Source organism: Pelodiscus sinensis, chromosome 7, assembly GCF_049634645.1.
Source record: "Pelodiscus sinensis isolate JC-2024 chromosome 7, ASM4963464v1, whole genome shotgun sequence".
Classification (NCBI taxonomy): Eukaryota; Metazoa; Chordata; order Testudines; family Trionychidae; genus Pelodiscus; species Pelodiscus sinensis.
Genome location: NC_134717.1, coordinates 43,273,880 through 43,287,439, shown reverse-complemented (window position 1 = coordinate 43,287,439; position 13,560 = coordinate 43,273,880). Strand labels below are relative to the sequence as shown.

Here is a 13,560-nt window from a genome sequence, read left to right as displayed (position 1 = left end):
TGGCTGTTCAGGGTATGGGCATGTGTGATTGCTTGGGTCCACTGCATTCTACAGAGTCCCCTCCCCCCCCTTTTTTGGGGGGGGGAAATAAAGCGTGATATTCTCCCCAAACCACCGATTAATGCAAAAATGTGCTCTTTATTCAGAGTGGCTCATGCAGATCTTCATAATATTTTTTCTTCTTTCCTCTATGCTCTGAGCAGTGAAATACTTTTAAATGTTAATATTGTTAATTATTGTTACAAGCATCTGACTTAAGATCCATTGAGGTGAATGAGACATTTTAGTCTCGCCACTAGTTCAGGAGACATTCTATCGGTTATGTGGTGTATAACCTTACCTTCTTTTAAATGAAAGTTGAAATTCCAGAGAACTAGAAGGCAACTAGGCATAGGTGCCACTACGTGCCATTGCACCAATTCAGTGCTTTCAAGATAAACTTTTAGTGTCAGTTGTGCTTGAGTGACATTACTTGAAATATACTGTCGTTAACATTTCGGTCCTTCACATCTGAAAATATATCACTTATATATAGGACTCATTCTTCAAATACATTAATTTATCGAGTTCTTTCTAACTTTTAAATCAGTAGCATATGAATGTGATTACTGTAAGCAAAATCAAGCATAAAAATAGCTTGATATTACAGAATAAGAGAGATGTATAGGAAGAATTAATGTCTTTTTAGATTGGGTTATATGGAAAACCCACATTGTGTACAGTGCTGCCTAAGATATGAAAATGAATAAAAAAATGTTAATTTGCTAATACTAGTCTAGAAGTGTGAACTTTCAGTTAGTTTGAAATGGTATAGCAACTGTTTTGAGGTCTCTCTGTAAAGGCAAACCAAAACCATCCTGTTGAATGTATAACATGAACTGCTGACAGTTTTAAGATACTGAGGCCATCCTTATTTTTGTTGACTTATAATTCTTTATATTTCTAGTGGTATTTCCCAATTTTCACCTGAAGGCAATTTCTCATGACACTTAGATACTGGACCATTATGAAAATTAAGTTAGTTAAGCTTCTGAGAGAAATGTAAAATCGTATGTTTTTTGCAAGACTGATCATTGAATAAACATTTAAAAAAATAGGAACAGAGAAGGTTGTATATTAAATATTAACATTGCCGTTTCTGACAACTGCAACTTTAATATTATATTAGTATTTTGCAAGGCCACCATCATTCTCATATTAAAAGCAGTATATCAGTGTTGCAGGGAAACATCCCAGTTTATCATCTTCATCAGTCAGGTGGCCATCGCCCTGTCTGGATTGCCAAACTTATAGCAGACTGTCAAAAAAGTAAGATACAAACTGTTGGTGTATTCTATAATTAGATTTCATTACCAAGTAACACAAGTGAACTCTGAAGCAGTATGACACTCCTACTTTGGAGTCACTGACAGTCTCTTGGACATTGTGGTCTGGCTTGCGACCCAGGCAAGCTGGACTCAGTGCTTGTAATTTGCTATACACCAAAGATGTCATAAGATTCAGGTTGCTTCCTATCCCCAATAGATCAATCACATATCCCAAGTCAATTTATGCCTCGGATCTCATGCCTCGGATCTCAAAAAACATGAGATTTTTGTAGTACACTAAGGATTTATTAACTAGAAAAAAAATGAGTGCACTTATTTACAGGTTAAAGCAGGTAAATGCACGCAAATGAGTTAGTGTATGGTTCTAAAAGGTGACAGAATTGTAGGTAAATATGCATCCAAGTTGACCTGTGGGATCTCTGTTTCTGTTCCACAGCTCCAGTTTTCTGAGTCCAAACAGCAAAAGAGATGAAATTTTCTTCTTCTTTGTCTAATTCCTTCTTCCATAATTCAAGTTAATGGGATGAGCCCTTTTGTGCACAGCCTGTGGCGAGTCAAGTAGCAGTCTTTTTGTGGGGGTGGGGGGGTGGGGGTGGGTGTAGGGGTGTGAGTGTGAGGTCCCACAATTAGCCATTTAGTTTTGATACTTCTCCCTGATGGCAAGAGATGATTCTGATGGGTGACTGTTTCAGGGCAAACACTTTTTACAGTTATAAGCAAAAACTTAAGTAATAAAGATGTGAGATTAATACATGAAACAATTTACAAGCATTTTATAAAGTCTAAACACATAAGTTTAGTACCCATCTTACCATACTAATGAACAATGCTGGTTTGCAACATTGCTGGTTTTCAATGGCAAAAGTGGGCACCTGGTTTGCGAATGTCAGAGTGACGCTTCCTGTTTCTGATTGTCCCACTAAGCCCAAGTGTGAAACTGATAGTAAATATCAATCTCTGGGCCTGTAATTTGGAAACTGCATTTTTCTTTTTGCTGTGATTTGGATCTCTAGGTTTGATTTTTTTATAATAGTGTACTAAAGAACATTTGCTTATGGGAGTCTTTATCTAGTCACTTAAGTTATAACTCTTCGTGAAGCTCAAACCCTAAAAAACAGACGTAGGTGGGACAAAGGATTTGGTCTTAAATGCCTGACTCTGCATACTATGTCTGAGTTATAGTTTTGTATGAGGGCTCTTTTTTTTTCCCCATGAAAAAAATCTGGAATGCTATACAATGCCATTCCTTCTCTTTAGATCAGGAATCTACCTTTTTCAGTCAAGGATTCAAATTCTTGTAGAATTATATTCCTGAAAGGTAACTGGAAGAGGGGGAAAAAATGGACTTGTATGTTTTTCTTTGTATATAAAAAGGTTTGAAAAGCTTAAAACCAAAAATCTCTTGCTTGTATTTACTTTAATGAGATCAGGAATGTGAAGTCTGTCTTCCTTGTTTTGCTGAAGGCTTTGAGGGACTTCGGATATGAATTAGGAGTTCTTTCCATCCTTAAAGGCAGTGTGAATGCTGAAACCTCAACAAAAGATTTTGTCTTAACAGTTTTAGGTGATTTATTTACAAAACAAGCCATACTACTAAAAAAAAAATTGCATAATAATTGCTTCTCTTCTCAATCAGTTTAGTTTTACATCCAACTTTTTTCTTAGGTTAAATCTACTAGTCTGTTAATACGAGCTACTTCTAGACTAGAAGATTTAACCTGTCTTGTCTCTTTGATCAAGAACGCCTCCAAAATGGTAAGAGCTAGAACTACCAAATTGCGTATACAGCTTCCTCTTTATCATAACTTAAAGGAACATAACAGTATGCTTGTGCCAGGAAAATGTGATGTACCTAGAATGGGATTGCTTATCATAAAACCAAACAGGAAAGACACACTCACCACAGCAAATTCAGTCCTCACTTGACATAACTGAGCAAATTTTGAAAGAGACTGAATCAAGATGAGCCAGAAAAGTAGGATGAACCTGGAACAGGATTGCTTCTCAAACCTTACAGAAAAGAGATAAAATGGAGAAATTTGGAATAGTTCTCTGTTTTGGCAGTGCCAGGTAAATCTGCTAGTTAGTTATAAAATCTGATGTTTGCTTACTGGGTAACTGGTTAACTGCTTACCTGTTTACATTCCTAGACAAAAGACGTGTATTAAAAATGCATTCAGAAATGTGTATGTTATTTTATATTGCTTGTTTCTAAGGTATGCAGAAAATGTTTCCTTATTTTTCTTTTAATATAAAATAAAAAGGCCATTTTTGTACATCAAAAACAAGCAAAAAGGAACAAAAGAATTTTCTTTTACAGATCTGATTTTAAAAAAGAACAGATCCTATATTAACCACAGTACTTTGTAGTATTTTGGATTTCTTTTTGTTCTAAAGTTTTGGTTGGTATTGTTTAGTAATGAAATATTTAACTTTTTATCTTTCAGCAAGATTCCAGCCTTTCTTAATGTAGTGGATATTGCTGGTCTTGTGAAAGGAGCCCATGCTGGCCAGGGCCTAGGAAATGCCTTTCTGTCTCATATTAGCGCCTGTGATGGAATCTTTCATCTGATGCGTATGTAAACTTGTTAATTCACGTGAATAATTTAACTTAAGAATAATACTGTAATGTTTTTTGAGACTGAAACTGTACAATCAAATAGAAAATGTCCATTTAAATGGGAAAATATTGCTTCAGTCATACAGCTGAATCTTACTAGGATTTCTTTCATACATGTTTTCAAGAACTCTCCTATTCTCAGATATCTAGTGAGTTATTTAATCTTGATGGCATTGTTTGGTATTTCGAAAATGTAGCCATGAAATATTTATTTTCAGTTTTGAGTAACTTTATCTCTCTTTATGGGGAAGGCTGAGAATGGAGGGATATTTAATTTCACAAACAAGGATGAATGAAAAGTGTTAATGGAAGGCTGAACACTACCAAGTTCCCCTTGCGTTGTTTTGCACACTGTCATGATTACAGGTCTAATTCTGTTTTTTGATCTGAGTGCATCTACTCAGGTCTTGCACCTTATGCTTTTACCTCACACACTTCTTCCCCTCTTAGTTGGGATCCTGGCTATGTGTCAGCTGTTTATACAAAAGCTCATCTCCTAATAAACCATGTTGTTAGTCTTTGAAGTGCTACATGACTGCTTTTTTGAATTTCTTAAACCAAAAGCATTGTTTATTTAGTACCAGGAAAAATGTTACAGAAAAGTGTGTGTTTTTTTTTTTTTTTTTTTTTTTTTTAAACAGTCTACATGCATGTCTGTCTCATCTAGAAGCTGCCATTTTATCATGTGAGCAAGCTAGGATTAGCATCTCCAGATTCCCAACTTCCAGCACGTTCATGTGTCTGAATTTTGCTTTCCTCTGTTGCTCTCCTATGAGTCAGTCTTTTATAGCCCTGATCTGGTTCTTTGATTTCCTGTGTTTGGTGGTTTCTGGTCATTCCAGACCAAAAAAAGAGGTGTGTTTTTTTTTTTTTTTTTTTTTTTTTGTAGAGTGCCTGGAAATGGAGGCAAAATCATCAAAGGCAATAGTTCTGATGTTGTTTGTCTGTAGCTATTCTTCTTCCTGCCTGTATTTCAGACAGGTCCCTACTGAGTTAAAATTGGTGTGTGTATGTATAGCCAATAGCATCCAAATCATCAGACCAACGTTCAGTATTCATAAATTCACCAGGCAGCTCCTGTCCTTCGCGTAGGCTTCACGGAGTATTGTGGATCTGTTGCCAATGACTTTGTGAAGAAGATAATTTCAAGTTCAAAACCATAGTTAAGTCTGATTCAGTAGAATGGCTTTGAATCTGGATGCTCAGGGTGCATCTATACAGCACCCTAAATTCAAAATAAGATACACAGTTTGTGCTATGAAAATTGCATATCTTATTTCGAATCTTATTTTGAAATTTGGCACATCTACGCAGTTCCAAATTTTGAAATAATATGCTATTTCGAGATTTGGAAATAGAGCATCTGTTATTTTGAAAAATACTTTGAAATAATGGGCAGCTTGTATAGATGTGGGATAGCTATTTCGGGATACCGAAATAGCTGTGCAGTGTAGTTGCACCTTAATTGGAGACAGGTCCTGTTAGACAGGAATCCATATAGTAGGTAGATGGTGTTAACCCGGAGAGCTGAGGTAAAAAAATTGCTGTGCTGTGGGCTATGCAATTTAATTAAAGCCTAAGGTGCCCTCCCACAGAAGCCGGATTTGGCCTGGTATCCTGTATCTAATCGCCAGGGAAGCAACTCAGAAATCACCAATCAACAAGAATTTAGGGCCAAACCATGTATTTTAAGAGTAAAGCTCAAACATCAGCAAACATACAACTTAGCAACAGTCCCACCCTAACCCTAGAAAAGATGAAGATAGAAGAGTCCCACACACACAAGGGTATACATTACATTCAAAGTGGTGATTGATGTTAGATGTTCGTGACCTACAACCTTGCGGCTAGTATGAAGCCTAAAAGGAGGACAAATGGAGCGATCCCTCGATGGATGTTTCTTGCCTCCTACGAGCTGACGCTTGATGGAGCACCGGATCTTGTCCGAGTATCCCGTAAGCGAGACAGTGTTCTAAGTCCCAAAGTCTTAGTGGAAGCAGAAAAGGCTTCCCTTATTCCCAATAGAGTCACTAGCAATGGGTAGTCTTGTCAGACTGCAGGCTGGAACCGTGGCCTCCTCGGGGTAGACGATGACACAGGAGAACGATGAAGAATCACAGACGCACGCACAGGACATGAGGGGAGCCAAAGAACACGAGTGCTCCTTGACAAGGGTATATAAACACTTCAAGGCGGGAAAACCCTGAAGGGAGAGGGGTGCAGAGAACTAGAGCTGGGTACATAAGAAATTGAGTGCCATGTGCAAAGGATGGATGCGCACGCAGGCAAATGGGGCGGTGTGCACAGCCTTTGATGCTGAGTGCACAACCTTCCTCTACCGGATTTGGTGGGAAAGTTGCTCTGAGCGAAGGAGGACCCCTCAGACTCCATTTTGTATTATGCCCGGGCAACAATGGACATCCAGTTGCTATATTAAGGGAGAAAAGTCCCTAAAATATCAGGGCAAATATGAACATTCAGGCATGTATTGGTATGGTAAGTTATGGTCTTTGTTTATGGAAAATTGAGACAACTTAAATAAAATAGCCATTTTCCATTAAAGCATTTTTGGCAGACATTTTGAGAAGTTAGAAAACTATAGATTAGTAATTGTAGCTTCTTTGAGTGTATCCGTGTGACTCTCACTATAAAAGCATGTCTCTTGTGTTGAGTCTTGGAATATTTTAAATAGCCCTGTCTGGCAAGGCCGTATGTGTGCCCTTGGACACTCATGCTTCTGTGTGGGGGAGAAAAGAGAGGAATGGGTATGAGCCTCCCTCAATTCCTTCTTATCATCTCTGGCATTGAGATGAAACCTGGATTACATTCAGTTTGGTTTTAGTTCTGAGATTCAGATCTCTAACCTGTGAAGAAACTTCTCTTCACCCTTTTTTATATAATTTGTGTTTAAAAACTTTAGTTCCCCTTCCTTTCCACCCAAAAAGGAAATACAATCATGAGGAGATCCCCCGTACGCTTCCTTGTACAGTGGAGTCACGTGCTTTATGCCAATCATGACTAATGTAAATCTTAATCCATTGGATTTAAACACAGCCCTTCCTGTGCTGGTTTGATACCCTTTAATTGATGGACAAAGCAGATGACTTTCCTGCCTCAGGGAAGGACATATCCCTGACGAATGTTCCATCTGATGCTCTCTTGACCTGTACCTGAAAATTGTCAAGACTTGAGACTCAAACTGCTTCATTTGGAACAATCTATGAAGGTAGTATTTCATCCCAAAATACACATCTAAACTGGAGCCCAGGAGACTACCATTAGCAAGTATCCTAGCTGTGTGGCAGCATACCTCTGGCTCCAGGAGGAAGAAAAAAAATGAGTGTCAGTGCTCTCTGTACCAGCCTTGCATGTGCTGATCAGGTTAACAAAGATTCTGATGACTTTGCCACCAGTTGGTTGGCACCAATTTCTGGATAGAAAGGCCTAGTGTAATTCTCTTTAGGATGTCAAATGATACTCCCACACAGCATGCAAACATCTTGGAGTGGTCAACATGACCCTCCTGCAAGAAGGACTTGAAACTCTGAGATAGCTATATTGATCCCTAACTGATATCAAGGGAGGGCATCAAGGCACCAACTGTGAAAAAGACTATAGACTTTGTGGCATTGGTGCTGATGTCAATTCTGAAATTCATCCCAGTACTGACTCTGAAATCATCTGAGGACCCACTTCCACCCCTTCTCTTAGAACTGGAACCAGGCAGTATCAGTGCCAGAACCACATCCAGTGGCACTAATCCATGTAAGCCGGTTAGGCTTCCCAGAGGGGTTCCTCCGCCTCTGGGTCAGTGGGCAGCCAGTCTGCCCCACTATATAGCTACCTAAAATAGTGCCCAAGTCATTAGTTTCACGACCTGGCCTTGCTTCAGGTCAGGGTGAGAGGCAAATAGTTCAGGCACCCTCACCCTAGTATAGGGTGGCCATTAAACAGCCCCCGTGAGGATAAGGGCCTAGCCCTGGATCAAGGCTGGCAACAAGCGGCAGTAGTTGACAGGCTCTGGCCTTGATTCAGGCATGGTGGCAACAACCAATCAGTTCAGAGAGCCCTGGCACTAGGATGGGCGGGCAGCATACAGTTCCCCAATACAATGAGCCCTGGCCCTAGGGCAGGGAGGGGAAGCACACAAACAGCCCTGTTTCAGAAGGGCCTGGCCGGTCTCAGGCAGGGTAGTAAATCCTTGATTAGGAAGGCCCTGGTTCAGGGCGGGGCGGCAAACTAAACAATTCACAGTTTAAGAAGCCCAGGCCTGGTCCTAGGCTGGGCAAAAACAACACAGGTTTGGGGTCTCCTTGTTCAGGAGGGTGGCAGGCTGTTTGCCTGCGGTGGTGGTGAGGGGAGACTGCCACCCGGTAGATGGGTGGCAGGAGGAGCACAGGCCCGCCCACTCCTCTGCACCCCGGCCCAGGGTCCTGAATGCAGCCAAGCAGCTGTGGCTGGCTCAGTGGGGGCTCCAGCCCAAAACACACCAGCCTAGGGCTGTTTCCAGTCCATGCTATACCCTGGGTCACTTCCTGTCTACCTCTCAGTGGGTATCTGGTTCTCTGGCTGGTCACTCGGGGAATCAAGGGTGGTGTCATCCTACAGGCGCCCTGGTGGGCTGACCCAGGCCTTAGCAGCTTGGAGGTCCCTGTGCTCTGGTTGGTAGGCTGGCCACAGCAGGCAGGGTTGCTCGGGCTGGTCCTCGGGGTCCAGAACGTCCTCAGGGTTAGGTGCGGTCAGAGGCCCGAGTCAAGCCTCGGCCTCCCCAGCAGGGAGGTCTTTGCAGATGGACCCTGGCCTTGCCACCTCCAATTCTGAAGGAAGTGGAAAACTGTTACCAAGTCCCATCTAAAACCTTTGAGCAGATCTATCTGTATCTGACATCAGGGTCCCTTGTCATATCAGTGGTCCAAGAAAAGGCTAGAGCCACCAAAAACAACAAGAGCACCAAGAAGATGACTTGTTTGGCTGGGCCTCCAATTCTGCATCACAAATTTACTAAATCCTTTCATGAAGTACAACTTCCTTATGTGGGAAAGGGTGACTCGTTTTCACTTTTGGCTTCTGTAGGCATGCCGGAATAATCTGAGACACTAACAGGGTATGGCAGATGGTAGCCAGAACACCTGACACATAGTGCTTGAGATTCATCTGTTGTCATTGCCCAGCAAAATACCTATGTGAAAAACTACTTTTCTATGTCAATATGTTGCATAAAGCAGTGAAGCAATCTTTTCTAAAATGCTTTAGTCAGCTATAGTGGTAATCGTGCTCAAGATTTTGAAATCCTTGTTTTACAGGTATTCTTAATGCACTTTAGTTTGTTGGTGAGAGATTTTGAGGTATTGCAGCAGTTATGAAATGATTGTTGCTTTATGCCTTATTTTCTCCCTGGGAGTGAACAAGGCAATGCTGGTACCTTTTAGATGATCTTCCTCTCACTTGTTTTGCCCTTCTAGTAACTAGAATGAAAGATGTGGGGTTATATTATGCTTTTTTAGCCAGAATTGAAGTCTGTTATAGACTTTGAGATGTACTGATTGCTCTGTGGATATGAAGAACTTCTCAGGTAATATCTAGGGGCATATTTATTTCAAATGTGAAAAATTAGAGTTTAGTAATGCAAATTAGTTGGACTGTGAGAGATCAAGCTTTTTTCCTAATGTAAACTGCATATTCTTCTGTACTCTTCCCATAATATTATAGGAGGAAAATGATGTGGTCCTAGTAGCTGGAGAGAGACCTTTTTTTTTTTTTTTTTTTTTTTTTTTTTTAAATTGTTTTCCTATTTTTCTCTGTGTGTGTGTGTTCGTGTTCGTTCAGCTCAACAAAATATCATACCTTTCCAAAACATGTTTCAGTTTATAGTGTTAATACATCTGAATCATCTCGGTGGCTAGATGAAAACAGTATCAGTTTTTATAGAAGAATGAGTTTGTAAATACCGTAGCCTATCATTTAGAACAAAAGCATGCCAACCATTTAACTTGCGGTAAGGGGGGAATTAAAACTGTGGTTTAAAAGAAAATGGTTCCAGTATAAGCATGTATTTAAGCTACCTTTTTAAAATCTAATTTATTAAATGCAAGCAAGAATAAAAAATAATTATTGCTGAAGGAATCAGCCCCACAGATTCCTCTTTATTGCAGCATTACTAGAATACAAAATCTTTTTTCTCACCACTTAATATTAAAATGTGAATTCAGGATTTAGGATTAAAAGGGAAATCTAGAAACACAATGCCTGGAATTATGCAAACTTTTAGATACATTATTCCCTCGTCCCCAAGCCCTTCTTTGTGTGTGTGTGTGTGTGTGTGTGTGTGTGTGTGCGCGCGCCCGTCCGTCCGTCCGTCCGTCCGTCCGTCCGTCCGTCCGTCTGTCCGTCCGTCCCCAAAGAACTGCAAGTTACATAACACAGTCTGAATGTGAAAACAGTCAGTCTCTACTTTGAAAAATTCTATTGTCAGTTTTTTAAATTTCAACAAAAATGCATAATCTTTAGTTGATAGAAGTAATTTTTAGCCAAGACAGAATCCATTTGTTTACACAGTGCAGATAGAACACAGGGAAATAACTTTAAAAAAAAACCAACTGTCATCCATTTTTTGTTTTTACAGTAAAGTCACATCATGCAAAATCATTTTTGGACCCTAATTATTCAGTCCAATCAAAAGTCTTTTAAAATATCAACAGATTTCAAATGTTGAACTCAAGAAGTGTCTCCATGCCACATTTCCGGTTTCTGTCCGGAACAGCTGAATCAACTTTAGGTGTGTTTTAAAATAAAATCACTTAACAGCTTTTATAATGGCAAGATTCATTTTCTACAGAGACTCCTCCAGTTTGCCTAGTTTCGTGTTGGGTTACCTTGTTGATAGCTATTACAGAAATACCCATTTGTTGAGTTCTTGATATCCACAGAAGCCTGTGAACTGTGACACAGCTCCAATCTGCGTTATTTATTCCAGATTGCTATGCTTACTTACACTTTTTTTTAATCCTACAGAATTTTGAAGTCTTAGATTGTGAAGCTGTTTTGTTTACTTTTTAAGCTATTCTTATCTGATTCATTCTTTCATATTACTAAGTCCATTAGAGAGGTTCATTTAGACATCAAGAAAAGCAGCAACAATTGTTTAAACTCAAAACAAAAGCAGCTTTCTGGCCAAGTTTCAGTGACCTTTTCTCTTAGTCTTAAAACAGCATGTTTGTGTTCCCAGAGAGCCTGGAGCCAGGTTTTAAGGAAGAATATTCACTTCTGTCCTAGGGCAATTTTTGTCCTTTTCCTACCTTCATAGAATTATCTTGGGGAAACGAGTTTTGAAAAAAAAAATTTTTTTAAATCCTGTGTATGCTGACTTCCTATTCTGGCCTTTTTCTTTGAGTATACAGGCAGTTCCCGAGTTACGCGGATCCGACTTATGTCGGATCCGCAGTTACAAACGGGGTTTGCTGCCCGTCTCCCTGGTCTGCTGGTTTCCAGCAGACCAGGGAGACGGGGAGCAAAGCCGCAGAGCACGCGGGCAGCGGACAGCCCAGATGCGCCGCGGCTGTCCCGCTGCCGGCGTGCTCCGCGGCTTTGCTCCGCTTTGCTCCCCGTCTCCCTGGTCTGCTGGAGACCAGCAGACCAGGGAGATGGGGAGCAAAGCAGCGGAGCACGCGGGCAGCAGGACAGCCGCGGCGCGTCTGGTCTGTCCTGCTGCCCCCGTGCTCCGCGGCTTTGCTCCGGACGCCTGTGGTACAGCAGCTGGGGCGCTGCCGGTTGGTCCCGTAGCGCCGCTCTGGGCGCTACTGGACCAAGCCGACAGTACCCCATCTGCTCTGCCCCAGGCGTCCTGATTCAGCCACTGCTGGTCAGTTTCAGCAGCGGCTGAATCAGGACGCCTGGGGCAGAGCAGCTTGGGTGCTGCTGGGTTGGTCCAGTAGCGCCAAGGAGCACCCAGCAGCACCAAGCTGCTCTGCCCCAGGCGTCCCCAAGTCAGCCGCTGCTGAAACTGACCAGCGCTGACTACAGGAAGCCCGAGGCAGAGACCAGGAAGCCCGGGGCAGAGGAACTCTGCCTCGGGCTTCCTGTAGTCAGCGCTGGTCAGTTTCAGCAGCGGCTGACTTGGGGACTCCTGGGGTTCTTAAGTTGAATCTGTATGTAAGAACTGGCATCCAGATTCAGCCTGTTGAAACTGATCAGCGGCTGATTCCAGGAAGCCAGGGGCAGAGCAACTCTGTCTCGGGCTTCCTGTAGTCAGCCGCTGGTCAGTTTCAGCAGCGGCTGAATCTGGATGCCAGTTCCGACTTACATACAGATTCAACTTAAGAACAAACCTACAGTCCCTATCTTGTATGTAACCCGGGGACTGCTTGTACTTAAGGGTGAAATTATTGCAGTGTTCGAGTTAACAACAAAAGTTGTTGTTTCTCATTCTGAGAGAATGTTCTGTTCCTCAAAGAAAACTTTGCATCCCATATTTGATTGAGAATTTTAAGTAAATTCATTTCTGAAGTTTGTTTCTTGTAGAGATTTTGACAGAGATCATTTCTTTATGTTCACAGGATTTGTTCAGGCCTGCAGGATACTTATTCCTGCATTTGTTCAATCACGTCACAGGAAATAAAAAAAAAATTAGTTTGAAGAGAATACATTTCCATGCCAACTCTTCCTTTGTAGGTTATCAGCAAGTCCCTGAGTTTTCCCAAAAAGTCAGCAGACAAGTTAGCATACTTGAGATTATTGGGGTATTCTTGGTGTGCTTGGGTGTTTATCATTAAAAGCTCAGGTGCCTTAAGGAAATTTTTTTTCTGAAAGTTGTTGGGTCATTCTTCCAGTAACTGGACCTCAGAATTAGGGATGTAAGCAACTTGTTGACTACCCAATAAGCTTAAGTCGAGTAGTGATTTGACTTGTCTCCCGTTCTCTCCCCCTCTCCCCCCCCCCCCGGCTGCCTCTATCAGAGAGAGGCATCAATGGGGGGAGGAGGAGCAGGATCTGGTGTTGAGGGGGAGCCGGCTTAAAAGCTGGTTCCCCCAGCACTGTCTCCGTGTGGGGCATGGGAGACAGAGGCACAGGAGAGAAATGGCACGAGTGAGGATTGAAGCAGTCCCTGCTCACGCTGGGTTTTGACTGCTGCACTTCTGCTCTTGAAATGCAGCAGAAGCCCCATAGGCTTTGAAATATTCATTGAAAAAATATGCATTGAAAATATTTCTTTGTGGCCTGTGGATTAAAGTTTTAATCCTAGTTCTTCATCATCTCAGGATTTGTTGATCTATTTGGATGACCTTTGAAAGAAAGATCTAGTAGTACTGTAACAGAAGCTGTAGTGAAGCTGCTGTATCAGGAATCAGTAGAATTTACCAAATGTACCATTATATTTTTGAAGAAATTATTATGGGTCTAGGTGGCATTTACCAAGGCAGCAGCACTGGGAAGGTGAGGGGGGCAGGCAGGAGCTGAGACACATGGAGCACTGGCTTTTAAGTTGACTCCCTGCATGCACTGTCTCCAGGGAGCCACTTACCCCCTCCCTCCCTATGTGTAACTGCTGAAATTTTCACAGTTATACAATTATTTACATACATTTTAACATCCCTGTTGCTAAACAGATGAAAATCT

General features: G+C 41.6%; 1 protein-coding gene across 6 annotated transcripts in view; it reads left to right on the top strand.

Moving 5' to 3' along the window:
- Window positions 1-13,560, top strand: part of OLA1 (Obg like ATPase 1) — a 215,301-nt gene that overhangs the window by 17,078 nt on the left and 184,663 nt on the right. For 5 of the 6 annotated variants that reach the window (XM_075933649.1, XM_006116487.4, XM_075933646.1 and 2 more), the window contains one exon: window positions 3,776-3,903. The exons of the other annotated variant lie outside the window; for it this stretch is intronic. In XM_075933649.1, the coding sequence (XP_075789764.1) occupies window positions 3,776-3,903 (128 nt within the window). The remainder of the gene's footprint in view (window positions 1-3,775; window positions 3,904-13,560) is intronic. 6 annotated transcript variants of the gene reach the window in all.